The 17,298-nt window shown below is 32.2% G+C and overlaps 2 protein-coding genes across 2 annotated transcripts; one reads left to right on the forward strand and one right to left on the reverse strand.

Moving 5' to 3' along the window:
- Window positions 1-1,155: 1,155 nt before the first annotated feature.
- LOC110786563 (probable NAD(P)H dehydrogenase (quinone) FQR1-like 1) lies at window positions 1,156-5,464 on the forward strand. Its single transcript, XM_021991122.2, has 4 exons — window positions 1,156-1,360; window positions 3,953-4,046; window positions 4,170-4,432; window positions 5,014-5,464. Exons 1-4 carry the CDS (start codon window positions 1,338-1,340, stop codon window positions 5,243-5,245), a joined length of 612 nt encoding a protein of 203 aa, XP_021846814.1. The 5' UTR covers window positions 1,156-1,337; the 3' UTR covers window positions 5,246-5,464.
- Window positions 5,465-12,778: 7,314 nt separating this feature from the next.
- LOC110786564 (transcription factor bHLH112) lies at window positions 12,779-16,771 on the reverse strand. Its single transcript, XM_021991123.2, has 7 exons — window positions 16,277-16,771; window positions 15,516-16,149; window positions 15,248-15,358; window positions 15,084-15,149; window positions 14,871-14,936; window positions 14,699-14,749; window positions 12,779-13,671 (listed from the first exon to the last, which is right to left on the reverse strand). The coding sequence occupies exons 1-7, from the start codon at window positions 16,612-16,614 to the stop codon at window positions 13,513-13,515; spliced, it is 1,425 nt and encodes a 474-aa protein (XP_021846815.2). The 5' UTR covers window positions 16,615-16,771; the 3' UTR covers window positions 12,779-13,512.
- Between the last annotated feature and the right edge of the window lie 527 nt (window positions 16,772-17,298).

Consider the following 17,298-nt stretch of genomic DNA (forward strand, 5'->3'; position numbering starts at 1 on the left):
TGTAAAATTCCACTGTAATCCTCATCATGATCACCATCAATCATCTATCAACTTGAGCTTGAGATCACAATAATCGTGCACCTTCAAAGATCACAATAATCATCTATCAACTTGAGCTTGATATCCTCATCATGATCACCATCAATCATCGTTGATCTTCATCATGATCACCATCAATCATCATCGTTCTATTTTTCTTGGTAACAATCTTTTGAAATACGGAGTAAGTTTTGAAATATTGAAGCAACTATTTTTCTCGGAATTATTGAATAGGATTATGAAGAAGAAAGTGGTTTCCCCAAATGAGATCGGAGATCAATTTTTTTCAGAAAGGGAGGAGAGAGAAAATGGGGAAGCAGGGGTGTGGGTCACGATGTGGTAACGAAACCCATCCAGAATCTCTTCAATTGAAACCAACCCAGAATAAATAAGAAAAAAAATCGAAACCAACCCAAAATAAATAAAAAAACAGGGGAACAAAAAAAGGGGGAAATCAGTGAAAATGTGAAATTACAATGGAATTGTTGGAGAAATCCAGGAATTAAGAAAGAGAAGCAGATTGAAGAGAATCCATAATAAAAGAGGAGAGAGAAAGAGAGAGAAAAAGGTAGAAGAAGAACTAGTGGTAATAGCAGACATCTGGGAGAAGAGAATTTGAAACTTTAGAGTTGTGGAAGAACAACAATTAGCTGAAGTTTATGGCGATAATTGCTGAAAATTTAGAGTAAATTTGCTTGGGTTACTCACTAAATTCGATTTGATTAGGAAGAGTTGTGGAAAAACCTAGAAAAGGGGAATATAAAAAGGTGAAACGGGTAAATGGAGAAAAAACCATATGAAAAAGTTAAGTAAGTTGAAAAAGCTAAGTAATAATTAAAATCAGCCCTTTTCATTTATTTATACACGTGTAAATTAATTTTCCTTTTCTTTAAAGCGGTTTTATTATTATTTTATTGAAATTAATAGAAAATGAAACGGTGTTAACAAAAGTAGCTGATTCCATCCATTTTGATGGACTAAAATGCTCATTTTGAAACTTGAAAGACTAAACTGCTCCTTTTGCCAAAGTTTAGGGACCTCCAGTATAGTTTACTCCTCAAAAAAAGCTGCCAGAGAAGTAGGTAAGCGTCCTTTCTTTGCAGCCCTCGTAGATGACACAATTGTTCCTAGTACGGTTACCTAAACACCTTCTATAAATACCTTTTATTCCAACATTTCATATCATTTCATATTTAATTAATTAATTAATTAATTAATTAATTAATACATGCTTGTTGATTTTCCCGCAACAATTACAACCAGAGTTCAGAACAAACACAAGGATTTACATCTCTGAAATGGCGGCCAAAATCTACATCGTGTAATTTTCTTTCCTAAATCCTCTCCCTTTTTTTTAATTAATTAATTAATTGATTAATTCTGTATCTCATTGAAATTTATAGCGTTTATAAAATGCAATTTCTTCTGGGTTTTTCTTGTTTGCGTTTTTGTGATTGGATTATGAATTTTCTTTTGGGTTTAAATGTGTCACGGAACTTAGATGAAATTCGATCACAAGTCTTAGTACCACGGTATCACCTGGGTACACCTTGTATGTTCTACATTGGATTATGATTATAGAGCTTATTGGATCTGTATTTTTGAAATTTCTGGGGTTGCTTGTGGTGGGCAGTTCATTATTGTTTTAGAGTTGATATTCTTGTTTAATTTTCATGAAAGTTGAATTTCTGTTCTTTTTAATGGGTTAATTGTCTTTTGTTTCATTGTTATATACTCCATAGTTTTACAGATTGCATGTTGGTTGATATTCCTGCTTAATCCAATGATTTCATTCATCGTATTTTTTTTTTTATTTTTTTAAATCTGGGTAAAATGGATGTCGAAATTCATTTCCTCTACACTGTTTTCCAAAAAAAAGAAAAAAAAAACATTTCTTTGGAACTTATAATAACCTAAATGATCAATTTGAATTGGGGTTGTTTGAAATATCCACGATTGAGTCACAAATTCCACAATCTATGGTACTCAAACCCAGATTATGTGTCTCCATTGTTGCCTTCATATTCCTAACTGGAAGAGTATGAGTTCTTTTTCCTCTCTTACCTTGTATTGTATTCCCTCCGTCCCGGAATACACGCACCGATTTGACTTTTTGCACTATTCACATAATTCACTTTGACCCTATTTTATTTGTAGTATATGAAAACAAAAGTTAGCATATAATATATTATTGCCTTCATCTTAACATATATTTTCAAAATATTAATATTTCATAAGTTTTTATAATATGTAGTTAAAGATATTGGTGGTCAAAGTTGCGCATTGGCAAACGTATCGACTCGAACCGGTGCAAGTATTCTGAGACTGAGGGAGTGTTACTCAAACTCGGGTACTTGAATAGTCTAGTGGTGTTAGGTTGGACATGGTCTAATTTGAAGTATCCGTGTTGCGTTGTTGATCATTTGTTATGTCCGTACCTCTAACTTTGCTTGTTGGTAATTCAAGTGGGAATAAAGAGAGTCAAATGGCTAACCCAAAATTATAAGTTGATACCATTTTGGGTACTTAGTTGGGTGCAAATAGTACATCTAGTCTCCCAAAATTATACTTCCTCTAATCTTATTTACATGACACAATTGAGTTTTAGGTACTATTCACACAACCTCATTTGACTTCTTTTTGTGATTTATATTTAATAAAAAACATAGTCTTGTGGGATCTTATTAGATTCGTCTTAAATATCAAATATTTATAATTTTTTTAATGTCCATTGACTAAATATAATAATGTTTAAAATCGTATATTGGCAAACGTGCCTAAATAATTGTGTCATTTAAAAAAAAAACGGAGGAAGTAAGATGCATCAATAATGTGATCCTGGTTGGAGAAAGTAGCTTTTTGGGAGGCATGGTACGAAGATGCATTGTTTGTTACAAAGTGGGAAGTTGCTATCTTCCTTTCTCACCTTTTGACTTTACACCCTTTGTGGTCCTTTTAGACCAATATGTCTACAACTTGTTATTTGTTAATCGTTCTTTAGTTTTTCCATTAATTAACTTATCTTGGAAATTTTAGTTTTATATTACATCCCGGGATGATATATTTAACTAAATCCTAGGAAGAACGATACGTTTCTCATAATGTAAATAGGTGATGTAGCGTTGTTATAATGATGCAGACCGGAAAAATGAAGAACTTTGTACTTTTGTAGTCTCTCTACATTAGATGTGAAACTTTGCGAAAGAGAAATGACTATCATTTGTCATATGTTTTGACTTTCTGTCAAATATGTTGAAATTTTGGCAAGGAGAAAGCTTTGCTTCTATGGTTGCCATCTTGCAACAAGAGTGTGATATCTGGTTATTTACCTACCACGCTTGCACCTTCTAGAATTCACTACTTTCAGTTGGATTATGACATTTTTCTTTTTTTTTTTATGGGTAAAAGATTACACAATGAGTTCATCCCTTGTTTTCCCCGGTTTAACAGATTATACACGCCTGTATGTGCCTCATACAACAGTAATAGCTTGATCCCTATTCCATACTTGGATTATTTGTGCAATACTCTTTAGGTATCAGGGTTTATAGAGTTATTTTCTCTTTTGAAATGACTTCTTTCCTTTTAAGAAACATTTCTCGCCCCATCAAACATCCAGGCGTTTCTATATATAAATTTCCTCTTCATGGAGGCATACAGTGACTGATAATCCACTAATCCAGGTTGAGGTTGGCATGAGTATGACTGTGCTGTAGTTGACTTTGTTCATCTTTATCATGGTTATTAAAATCGCGATTCAAATCGTAGAGTCTTATGATTTCATGATTCAAACATGGTCAACGATTCGATTTATGATTCTACGATTCGATTTTAAGAGTCACTTCCGATTCAAAGGCATGATGCAATCAATTTTTTGTTCTGTTCGGAATTAATGAAAATTAGTCTGGTGCAGTTACTATTCAATGTATAGCCATGTCGAGAAGTTAGCAGAAGAGATACTAAAAGGAGCCTCGTCTGTTGAAGGAGTTGAAGCAAAACTCTGGCAGGTGTGCATTTTAAAACTTACCTTATTTTCTAACTACTTGAACTTTGTATAGTTAATTACATGTTTGTATTGTAAGATAATAATGACATTTTGATGAAAATTCTCGGTTATTATATTTCTGAAGGTACCCGAAACACTGTCTGAGGACGTGCTTTCAAAAATGAGTGCACCCCCAAAGAGTGATGTTCCGATCATCACACCTAACGAGCTTGCTGAAGCAGATGGGTTTCTTTTCGGTTTCCCAACTAGATTTGGTATGATGGCAGCTCAATTTAAAGCATTCATGGATGCTACTGGAGGACTTTGGAGAACACAGCAACTTGCAGGGAAACCTGCAGGCATCTTTTACAGTACGGGATCTCAAGGTGGCGGACAGGAAACTACCCCGTGAGTTTCTCTTTTCTTGAAAGTTTTCTCCTTTCTTGTCCGGGTTCCTCTCCTGTCAGAGTAAACATGTTTTTAGTTTTAAAAAGCACGCCTAGTTACAGGGCCTGGCGTCTAGCCATGACAGGCTCAGGCACCCTCCAAAAGGCGCGCGCCTTTGCGCCTTTTTCTTAGGTGCAGCGCCTTACGCGCCAAAACCACGTGACTTTAATGGTTCCCTAAAAGTTAGAATTTACTATATTGAAAAGAGGAGAGAGAAAACCCTAAATTTTTCCATATTTTCCGTGTCTTTTTCAACGACAGGGTCATGCAAACTCCTCTTTTTTTTCTACTTTAGGCTGTTTTATGTAAGATGTGGCGCACTTTTTTTGAGAATCTAATTGAATAACGAGTGACTAAAAAGTTACTTGAACCTTCCTTAGTCCCAATATCACAAAAAATTTCAAAATTTGTACACCTTGGGTACGAAAGTTGCGTGTCTTCGCCTTGCACCTTGTAGCTAGGCTTCGGGGAATTTTGCTCCTTTGTGTGCGCCTCACGCCTTTTAAAACTAAGGACATATTGTAATATTTGGATGTATGCAGGTTGACAGCCATCACACAACTCACCCACCATGGAATGATCTTTGTTCCAATCGGGTACACATTTGGAGCAGGCATGTTCGAGATGGAGAATATCAAAGGAGGATCACCTTACGGTGCAGGAACTTTTGCCGGTGATGGATCAAGACAACCTTCTGAGCTTGAACTCGAGCAAGCTTTCCACCAGGGAAAATACTTTGCCACCATTGCAAAGAAGCTTAAGGGTGATGCTTGAGCCTTATTACTAGTAGATACCTGCATATTGTTTTGTGTCATATAAAATTAAGTACTTTGTGTCATATGAATTGATGTATTTTGTGTAATATAAAGTATGTTGTTTGGAAATCTGGTACTTGATTGCATTGTCAAATACGTTTGTTTCGGTATATCCTTGATTTGATCTGTAAGAATTTGCTCAGCCTAAGTATATATGTTGCAAAATTGAACAAAAGAATTAGTAATTGCCTCATCATTTGTTATTTTGTTTTCTGTTTATGCAATGTTCTTAAAAGTCTAATGAACAACAGTACCAGCGTGAGAATTGAAGTCCCTCCGTTGATACAAAACTAGCTTTTGAGTCCGTTCAAAGAACGGACGGCTGTATAGTGGTTGTTTACCTATCTTTTAAAGTTTTAATTAGCGAGGACTTGTGATTTTTAGTAATATATGAATTAAATATAGGTGTAATTTGAAGGTTGAAAAATATAAAATTATATGTTGAATTAATATTAAATGTTAAAGTGGTGAAGTGGAAGAGGTTAATGTGTATATTGGACTATTGGTAATTTAATGTTGAATAAGGAAGATGAAGTGGGGATGAGTTAAAGTTGTAAAACTTAGAAACAATAATAAATAAAAAAAAACAAAAAAAAAAAAAAACGAATTGATGAATGAAAATGAGAGATGATACATGGCTTCTAATAATCTATGGTTATCCTTTTTAGATACTAGGTATAGATATTATTTAAGATGGTCATGTATAAGACCAATTTCTTACCAAATAGTTATATTTTTAAGCAAATAGTTATTTTCTACTATTTATTAATTATACTCTCCAATCAAATATGGAGTAGTTTATTTTTTTTTAATAATGACATTAACCGTCTTATGCAGATGGTTGTGTCATAAGAGACATACTCACTTTGTACAAACGTAACATGTAAATTCAGATAGTTACCATAAAGTATGAAATTGAAAGGAGTTCAAGTTCAAAAGGGGTGGCAATTTCGGGACAATGAGTTAGGGTTGGGTTTCATTTCAAGTCGATTTCGAATTGTGTCTTAAAATATCAAAATTTTGTAGAAATTGATATTAGGACTAGTGATAATGGCCAGATCGGGTGGAATTTAGGTCGTCCCAATTCGATATGTATAGGTCCAGTTCGATTTCCCTTAATAACTTTAAGTCGGTTCAAGTCGGACTATTGAATTGGCGCAATTTAGAAGGTGGATCATGGTGCACATAGAGAATGGTGCACCTTAAGAACACTATTATATAATTGAAAGAACATCTGGTTACGAGAAAAGAACATGAGTATTTTTTTTATTTAGGTTTTTAATAAATAGTACTCCCTCCGTCCCTTAATACTCGCACCGGTTTGACCGGTGCGGAGTTTAAGACATTTGAATTGACTTATTAATTTAATGGGTGTTTGTTGATAGTGTAGTATTTTTTTAATATAGTTAGTGGGAAATGTGTAAGGGGTGAGGAGTGGTGAGTGAGGGGTGTTGATTTTTAAATGATTTTTTGTAGGGAATAGGGGTGTAGGTGGGGTAGTAGGTAAGTGTGAGAAATAATATAATATTGGTAAAGATTTCCATTTATAGAAGCGGTGCAAGTATTAAGGGACGGCCCGAAAAGGAAAGCGGTGCAAGTATTAAGGGACGGAGGGAGTAAAATAATATATTATATTTATAACAAAAAAGTGAAATATTATATCGCATGTTCTTTTGCCGTAGTGTCATGTTCTTTTGTTTATGCACATATGTTCTTTTGGTGCATCATGCTTTATGTGCACCACGGTCTATAGTCCACGGATTGTTGAATTGGGTCAGGGATTCTCAGCCCTCAAATACTCATTATTTTCATTATTACACTACATGTGGAGAATGAAAACCCAAATTAGCAAGTAGCAACAAGCCAATAGTACGCTCGGGTCGATGCATAGATAATGGGCCGTGCAGAAGATCCACATTATATATCCTCTCAATAATGGCACACCCAATTGACATGGATTTTGGTTCTTGGGTCGAGTACAATACTCCAAATCTCCAATTGTACAAAGCCCACAATCATTCATTTTTTAAAACTTATTTCCTATTATTGATTTTTTGATGTATTTTTACTTTTCTGAAAGGAAAATATTTAATATGTGATGGAAAATATTTCACACTAATTAATAATATATGCTTATAAAAAAACAATTACATGATCAACCATATTTTTTTAGTACAACATGACCTAAGTAACTTAGGGGTGTTCTCTACACCTTGAAAAAAAAAAGATTAAATTCAATAATTAAGTTAGATAAGTTTCAATCAGGTTCAATAAGTTTCAACTAGGTCTCATAAGTTTAGTCACACTCTCTTCTAATCAAGTTTGATGGTCCAATAAGTTTCTGTTAGATCTAACTTCGTTTATCATAGTAAATTCAATCTAAATCCGTTTCAATAAGTTCAAGTTTTATTCGGTGAAAAGAATGCATCCTTAAATATACCTAAAAAGGTAACAAGATTTAGAAAACTTCAATCTTGTTCTTGAAGCCGAACTGACAACACTTATGGGCATTTTCACCCAAGCATTTGTCATTTTTTATACTAGTGCTTGGATAAAGCTAGAGTTAGATGTTTCTAACGACTTTTTTCCTTCTAATTTTATCATCTTTTGTCCATTTAAACCTCTCCACATAAACTAAACTGATCAAATGAGAAAAAAACCTACCTATGGATACAACCTATCTCTAGGTGTATTTGGAAACGAGATAGATTTTGTACTATTAGCTTGTTAAATTAGCATTGAAAAAAAGGAATTCTGACCTAATAAATTAACAACATGATCTTTATATAGTGTAGAAAAAGGTCTTGCATGCACACAAGGTGTACAATAAATTTATTGTACACCAACATAACTTTTACCCATTTTTCTCTAACTTTTATATTATTAAAAAAAAGTTGATAAATGATTAATTTTATACATTATTAGTAATTTTGAAGAAATATTTTTTATTAAATTGATAAATTTTATCACTAAAAAATAGATAACTTTACATATATATGGGTAACTTTTAACCATTTTACGTTAACTTTAACTTCGGTGTACAATATTTATCGTACACCAAATATAAATAAGAATTTGTTGAAGTAGGGCCCTAAAGTAAATTGAATTTGGTTAATTCTTCATTGTTTATCATTTTCAACTTGAGATATTTGATAAAGAATTAAATTTTGTAGGTTTTGAAAATCATTATTTGACTAAGTATTTAGGAGTATATTTTGTCTTCTTCTCATTATCACACACACATGAGTGAAGTTTCCCTCCAATTTCAATCAATCTAGACTTGTCTTGAACTTCTTAAAAGAATTTTAAGGGCTCTACCAAACTATCTTTTGATTAAGTTTCATGCATTAGTTTACATGGGACCACACCAAACAATATGAAGTTGTCATAAACTCAGTGGATTTTGGTACAAATTTATGGTTTGTAATTTGAGAAGATTGTGTGGATTTGGAGGTGTTGCACCACCATTTTGTAGCTTCCTTATTGTACTAGCTTAGATAGTTACATTTTCTTTTGTAACTTGCTATTGTACCCATCGATGAGCATTATGTTGTCTATGACGCAATACATACGCAAGTATTGCATCATCCTCCGAAGGTTAAAAGAAAACAAAACCTTTTTGATGGCGCGTATTCGAGCTTTTATTTTTATGCATTAACTAAATTAATCTTAATTATACGTAAAATCTTTAACAAATATTTTCTCCGTTTCGCAAAGAATGCATTATTTCTATTTGCACGTATGCCAATACGCTTCTTTGAACATTAATATCTCTAAATGCGTATAAGTCAAAATTATAAAAAGTTGATATTTGGAATCCTTGCATTAATACGAATTTAACAAGATCTCACTTGACTATGTTTTTTCTTACACAACAGTGAAAAAATGATTGTCAAAATTGATTGTTGAATAGTGCACAAATGAGAAACGATGCATCTACTGTGGAACAGAGGAAGTAATTAGTAATAAAGAACTGGACTACTGCATAACTTGGACACATATTCCAAAGCGTAAAGAACTTTTAAAAACGGAGGTAGTAGCACTCATTAAGACGAACCAAACAAGATCTCATATAACTATATTTTTTCATAAATATTAAACTAAAATCCTCATAGATGCTAAATAGTATGTGTCAAAATTTTATATAAAAAGAACATTAACAAACAGAGAGTAGTACGTCCATCTCAATTCTCAAATACACAAACGATTATAAAAACTAGAGGTTGTATTACTACATACTACGTAGTATATTTTTAAAAAAATAGATGGAGAGAAATGGATATCCAATTAGAAGGATCTATAATAATAAGAAGAATGAGAAGGAATTTGGAGCGTCCACATGAATGATCTACAATAGCGCAGATTTGAAGATCTCAAGTTATATCGCCGCTCCCCTCTCTCTCTCTCCTTTTTCTCTCTTCTCTCTCATCTTTTAGGGTTTCAATTTTCTGTGCCGCTTAGGCCGAAAATAGTCTAATTTCTTTGGAAATATAATTAGACTATTTCCGACCATTTTTCTTATTTTTGCATTATTTTTCTTTATGGTTTGTCTTGTTTTGGTTTTGTTTTCCGTTGATTTGTTCCCAATTTATTCTTGGGTTGTTCCCAATTTATTTGGGTTTTTCCTAGAGTTTTCTAGGTTCTTGATTTTCATAGATGTATGGGATTTTTTTAGTGTTTCAATAATTGGGAAGGAAATTAGGATTCGTACAGGTTTAGGGTTTATCATCAACTTCAGAACAATTCGTGCGCAAATTGCGAAGGGCTCTACTTGGAAAGATGCGAAAACATCGAAAATCACTGCTCGCGTTAAGCTAGAAGCGGTGGAGTACGAGATGTGCTTTAAGATGCAGATTAGTATGTAATTGTTTTGATTGTAACAGTTATGTATTTTCTTTGAATATGTGGTATGCAGATCTATTTTATCATTGTAGATGCCGTATGGCTTATTATTAATGAAATTGTTCTTCCACGTCAAAAAAAACAGTTATATCGAGATCTGGAGATCCCATATATATACCTTTTCTTTTCCTACACTTGTACAATCAAGATAGCCCCATTTTTTTTCTTTCTTTTACAAGAATCAAAATCCTGAAAAATTCTAAATCCACCACTTCAAAATTAAGTACTCTACGTTCGTCTCCGTACATAAAACAACAACAACAATAAAATGATTTAGGGTCGGCTAATATGACTCAAAATAACTTGACATAACAAAAGAAAGACAGCATAGAGAACACGTACGATACTTCCGCTAATTAGATTTTGATGAGTTATAAGGGTAATACAAATTATAAATTTGAGAATGGGGAGATTCAATTCGAACCTAAAATCTATGGTACATATAAGATATACACCCTCAATTTTAACCACTAGGTCAGGACCTCAAACCACAAACATTACTTTTAAGTCTTTAACCCATTTCAGATGCCTACAGGAATCTAAAATTAAATTCACAGCCAAGTTCCAAAAAGAAAATTCCCTTTTAGATGGGTAAAAAAAACTTCTAATTGAAGACAAACAAACATTTGATAAGCCACAAAAAGAAATTTAAAGGTGATTCAAAAGAAAAAATAATATATTTTGAAGGAAAAAAAAAGAATTCAAAGGTTTACTCTTTAATTATTAAAGTTTATACAATCTTTAGTAACATCACAATGATGCCTTAGATACCTTTTAAAAACACCCTAATTAATTTTAAAATTCTAAAAACATAAATCTCTATCTATCATACTAAGTATAAGCCAGTTCTTGAACATTTTCACATTTATATAAATTATCAATAATACACTTACTTAAAATTTATCTAAAAACAATTATAAAATATTATAACTCCAATTACGTACAAAAACTAAAAATTTTAAATGTTCACATGCATCGCGTGTACCAAATGCTAGTTGAGTTTGATTTGGGGACACTCAAAGGGTACCCAAGGGAGTACTTGTCTTGATTCTTTATTAACGAATTTGGTAATGATATGTCTTTTTATGTCTAACAATATATTGCATCAATTTGAAAAGCTGAAAACTTTGATCATAGAGAAGCATGCATGAGCCAAAGAGAATATACTAGTCAATAATATGATTGCTTTTCAACCGTTAAAGAAATGCTTTTATTTATGTCATATCAATTTAGTTGTTTACTTCTTAATCAAGCCTTCTCATATTATTAGTAAAGAGGTGACAAATTTCCTACATTTGCTATCCAATCAACAGTTTATCAGATCAGTTGCTTCTCCAATCAATAATTTATTAGACCGACTATTCTATTTGCTTTCATAAAGACATGGTGAATTTTTCATTGATCGATGAAAATATCAAAAGAATGCTTTATGTCGTTACACTGAAGTGTTGAAGTTTTCAAGGGATATTCCAAATGCCTTTAACTATGTTAATGAGTGATCGATAGATCGTCGACTGAATACTAATTAATCAACGGATCAACAGTTAATTGCATATTTTTTTCCTATAAGATTAAACAAGACTTCCACATACATATGAAGACTTTCTTTGTTTAAAAAATCTTTCTAATATCAGGAAGAGGGAATCCATCTAAGTCTGACTTCACCATAACATTCCAAACACATCACAAAATTCGAAGCATTTCAACTTAGGGATCACTTATGACATAAGTTCCCGCATATTTTCGTGTGTAAGATTTTCTTGCTTGCTCACTTTACGGCCGAGGATTATCACCCAATGCTTTTTAAAATTTAATTATTCTCAAATAATGTTATTTGTATAAAATCTTTATTTGTATAATAATAATAATAATAATAATAATAATAATAATAATAATAATGTTATTGGTCGTACTCTATCTCGTTATGGCTTGAGTGGGACAAGCCCCCTGTCTTAAACGTAAAATTTAGTGATGAATTTATAGTTCCTAGCTTCCTACCCCCCTTCCTCCTTCGAAAATTTGAGTACAATTGTATAATTCTCATAGTATATTACCTAATTTTTCTATTGGCCAGTCTGACCTCTCTAGTTAAATTGTTCAGATCGACATGTACCGGTGATTGATAGAGATTTTGCCAAAACAATATTTACAATAATAACAAGGAAATATATTGCTCCTGGCAGAAAATTACCCCGGCCTAATTATATAGTTAGGTTACCACAATCTCTTAATTATATCTGGTGTACAATAAATATTGCAAGGTGGGTGTAAATTTACCAGATATAATGTAAAGAATATTTATTTTTTAGTGATAAATTTTTTCTTTTCAATAAAAATTATTCTTTAAAATCACTCTTAATGTATAAAGGTAAGCATGTAACAATTTAAAAAGTTTATCAATCAAAAACAATTTCATAATAAAAAAAGTTAATCAAAATAAGTTAAAAGTTATCAAACCCCGCGTAAAAGTTACGCAAGAAGTATATTGATAATTTACACTAACGAAATAGAGAGAGATAACTCATGTGAGCTGGTCATAGAAACGATCCAACAAACAATCAATGAACATAATTACTTGTAACAAAAACGATCAAAATAAATTAATTTACTTCATTTCTTTCCAAATTTGCAATAGAAAAAGGGGTGGTTGATGCAAGTATTGCAAAATATTCCTTTTACATAAACAAGAAGCAGGAACATATTATGCTAACTTAAGCCAAATCTTTACAATAATCTTTCTACCCTAAAAAAACTAATTTAAAGGTCTAAAAAAGTTCCAGCTAAATTTAGCACTTGTTCCTGCTCCTAACCCTTCTATTATTACAACCAAAGTACTTCAATTAATTAATCAAACATTAAAAATCAAAATCAAAATTAATTTTTTTTTTTTTTTTTAAAAAAAACAACCACATTTGTCCCTAACTATTTAGGTATGTCCTACAAACATCATTATTCCTGTAATAGTGGACCAAACATTTGCCTGTCATATGTATCTTTTCAAAGGGTCCCTTCCTTTCTTTCCCCTTTTCATCCTATTTTTTTCTCTCCTTTTTCCCCACTTTACCTCTTGCTTTGATCCAACAATTGTTCACCCTAAAGCAAAATGTGGCACCTTGCATACCATACCATTCCATCCTAACTCTTATTTTATCATACTCCCTCCGTCCGGAATTAATTGTACGTCGGTATGACAACTGATTCTGAACGGAGGTAGTAACTATAATATTCATATAGACAACAGTACTAATTACTTTGTTTTTAACAATTGTGGTTGAAAAGGGTATCGATCAAGTTCCATTATCATCACCTATATACTACTATAAGCTACATGAATGTTGTTGTCGTTCCTCCAAATGTAGGTGTCCAAAAATCAACTGGGGTCTCTTGGGCGACCGGGTAGGTGCTTGATATAGGCACAAGACATAGCCCTCTAGTTCTTAAATCTTGTTTAGATTCTTCATCATCCTTTAGTTTGTCACTTTCCTACAAGATTCATTAACAAAAAAAAAATCAATCCTCAATTCAAATAAACGTGATTAACATTCTTGAACTTTATTTGTAGGTTAAGTCTCAATGTCTCATAGGTCCTTTTTAATGATGATTTGTACTCCTTCCCTTCAAGTTTACCTTACAAACCCAAATAAAGAAAGGGTGCTCTTTTCTCATGTTATCAATTAGACTATGAAAATTAAATTAAGCTAGTCATAAATGTTTGAATGGTAAAAGTAGTAAAAGTTAGTCATTTTCACTTTCAAATTTAAAATCAAACACAAGCAAAGGGTATAATGAACACAAATCAATTAACAAATCGTTAGTTTTTGCATTTGTTTAAATCAATATTTATTGAGTAGGTTTTTCTTCCAGCTGATATTTATTGTGTACGAATTATGTAGTGATGTTTGAAGTGACAAATAATAATAAAAAAATTGTGTACCACTTACGTATCACTTCTTCCCATTGCTTAATATATGTAATTAGTAAACCACTTTTTTTTCATTTCTAAATTTACATTAATATCAATTAATAGAAAGAAGTGATACACAAGTGGTACATGGATTGTATGACATGAGATTCAGACTCATGAATCACCGCATCATTAAAGCCCCGCTATGATTACTGATAAATAAATTAAGAATATTACAAAAGACATGAAATACTTAATTACTTACTACTATGAGTATTATATATTTTTTAATAGTACATGAAATACATATTATATATTCAATCTTGGTATAGTTAATTCAATTCTCCTTTTTTGTTTTATACAACTAAACTAGTTGAACCCTAGTTGGATCTATTCTCATTGGATTAATAACTAATGACCAAAAATTATTTAATAAATTAATTATTATTATTAGGCAATTTCTTGTCATTTTTTGAGCAAACATAGACCTTCCTTTGATCTGGCCATTTTTTCTCCTACAATCACTCTATTAATTTGTATTTAACTAAACAATTATGATAAATATTAAATTTAATCATAAACAAACAACTAGGTTTTGTTTGTTACCTGTTGTTGTTGCATAGCAGTTTCACTTTTCAAATATGGAGTGCTTAATACCTGAAGATAATAATACAATCAATAATTAATAACGAATCCTTAAATATATTCTTAAACTTTACATAATTAATTATAGTTTTATTTCATTAGGAAATGAACATGATAATATAATACAACTTACATGAACTTGATCATGGAGAAACTTGATGTACTCGATCGCTTCGTGTAAAACCGATGCTGTATCAGTCTACAAACACAGTACAAGAATCATAAGTTCATATAATTAGCGCGTTTTTTGTTAATAATATAGAGTGGAATCGTACTTGAGAATAACAATGTTCTCTCTACCAAAAAAAAGCATGTAAACTCATTATCTTGTTTAAAGCTAGTATACCTTCCCAAAAGGCGAAACTAGTTGTTGAAGGGCAGTTATCCTATCTCCTAGCTTCTCTTTACGGACCTGGCGAATCAAATGATGCATCTATTAAGAAACGGATGAAGTATAACACAATTTATTATACATAAATTTACTAAAAATGATTAAGTAAATGTACATACCTTAAACGTTGGCAAGGGAGAAGGAGTCTCAATCCGCAGCCTCTTAGTTGGTGGTTGATCATTGTTACTAGTGTTTTTCTTTGAATCACGGTGGTGTTCTTCACTATTAACCTACAAGTTCAAATTTATACCAAAATTAATGCATGTTCAAGTTGAAGAACTTCCTTAATTAGAAACCCTAGTATCACAAATATAGACCTACAATATTATTATTTTAAAAAAATAAATCAGGATAACCTTCTCTCGAGACATATATTATGATCATTACCTTGTTAGCAAGGCTAGTAGAAGAAGAAGGGGCTCGAGATCTCGATTGCAAAGAATTCAACAAGCTAGCACGGATGCTATTAAGGGTTGTTGGAGAGTATTGGCCACTAAACACTTGTCCATGATCATTAATCAACGCACTAATCCCTCCATCAAGCTTATTACTTTGTAACAAAGGTATAGGACTAGTTTTAACCCAAGAATTAGACGATATAACTTCGTTACTCGAATCCAAAGAACAACCATAGTTGTTGTTGTTGTTGTTAGATGAGTTGTTGATAAATTGATGATGAGGCATATTGATGGGTTGTTCTTGTTGTTGAAGTACTTGATGAGATTCATCACAATCATCAAACAAGGATTGGATTAAGTATGAAGCGGAGGAGTTCATCGGAAAGCTCGTGGCAAGGCCGCCACCGTCGCAGGTGGTGATAGTACTCGAATCACCGGAGCTATTGCTAGCCAACGGTGGTGATGCATCTTGAGTAGAAAAGTTGCATGAATTCATAATAATATTTGGTGAAGTTGTTGTTCCTCCCATTTCATAAGAACATAATCTTATTGAATCATTATTATTCAAACTATCTTGTAACATTGAATCAAAGTTAGCCTCGTTGTTGCTTCCATTGTTACAACTGCATAACATAAAATAAAAAACAACTAATTAGTGAGTTTAAACACCACGATTTTGTAAATAAATAATTACTTAATAATCAAAATATAGACCTCAAAAGATCATCTATATTCTATAATTTGACTTACAGAAGATTATGATGATTCCAATCTGTGGTTGAACAAGTAGGTGAAAGGCCAAAGCCTAAAATATCAAGGGAAGAATCCATTTGATCAGGAAAAACCAAGTTATCAAAAACTGAATTATTATTATTATTATAATTATTGTTATTGTTAGACTTGATATTGCCCTTTACAACTACTTCATTGGACCACCCAAAGCCACCCATGTCAAAGCTGCCACCGCCACCACCACCACCACTAAGCTGAGAAACCGAACACGGTGATGATAACCCACCGGAGAATAAATTATGGGGCGGATTCCACCATGTGCCGCCGCAAACTCCACCTTGGAACTCCTCTCCCATGTTGTTGTATGTTACAATAGCAAAGCCTTAGCTTTTAGTTTATTTTTCTTGTAATATTTTCACTTTGGTTTGATGTACAAGTGTTTTTTTGAGTTATAAGAGTGTGGAAAATATTGGACTATTTTTGGTACACTAGGGAATGTGGTACTTATATACCGGAATATGGTTGACATTTGGGGGAGGGGGTGATTAGACAAAGCAAATGGAATTTATTAATCTAAATAATTAATACATGAATTAAATTAATGTAATCTAATCTTTACTTTTTGAGTGGAATTTTTTATTTATTTTTATGTTTATTCTTTAAATATTTAATATTATCTTATTGATGGGTTCTTTTCTTCCTTGTATTTAAAGGGATGGGGGCATATTATATTTGTGATATGATTTAGTGAGATTATAATAATATTCCTGAAATACGGAGTAATAAAATTCGTGACTATTGTTTGATGTGTTGCATAAGTTGCCACATCACTGTTTTCGACTTGTATTGACCACTAGTTTTCTCTTTTTTTTTGACAACAAGTTTTCTTCTTTTAGTATCATGAATACTATACTCTATTTGTCTCCATTGACTTTTTACGGTCTCTAAATTACATCTTTGAACACAAACTAAGTATATTGAATATGTATAGCTCATGTATTAAAACGTTGGTATTTGTAAATATAAATTAAAACAAAATC

This window comes from Spinacia oleracea, chromosome 6, assembly GCF_020520425.1.
Source record: "Spinacia oleracea cultivar Varoflay chromosome 6, BTI_SOV_V1, whole genome shotgun sequence".
Classification (NCBI taxonomy): Eukaryota; Viridiplantae; Streptophyta; class Magnoliopsida; order Caryophyllales; family Amaranthaceae; genus Spinacia; species Spinacia oleracea.

What these genes read in the sequence shown, in the direction of transcription:
- LOC110786563 (XM_021991122.2), top strand. Translation starts at nt 1,338, where the DNA reads ATGGCGGCCAAAATCTACATCGT. An exon ending in TTGAAGCAAAACTCTGGCAG is followed by an intron (nt 4,047 to 4,169) that starts GTGTGCATTTTA and finishes ATATTTCTGAAG; the next exon opens with GTACCCGAAACACTGTCTGA. An exon ending in GGCGGACAGGAAACTACCCC is followed by an intron (nt 4,433 to 5,013) that starts GTGAGTTTCTCT and finishes GGATGTATGCAG; the next exon opens with GTTGACAGCCATCACACAAC.
- LOC110786564 (XM_021991123.2), bottom strand. Translation starts at nt 16,614, where the DNA reads ATGGGAGAGGAGTTCCAAGGTGGAGTTTGCGGCGGCACATGGTGGAAT. An exon ending in CTACTAGCCTTGCTAACAAG is followed by an intron (nt 15,359 to 15,515) that starts GTAATGATCATA and finishes TTGAACTTGTAG; the next exon opens with GTTAATAGTGAAGAACACCA. An exon ending in CTGCTATGCAACAACAACAG is followed by an intron (nt 13,672 to 14,698) that starts GTAACAAACAAA and finishes TGAATCTTGTAG; the next exon opens with GAAAGTGACAAACTAAAGGA.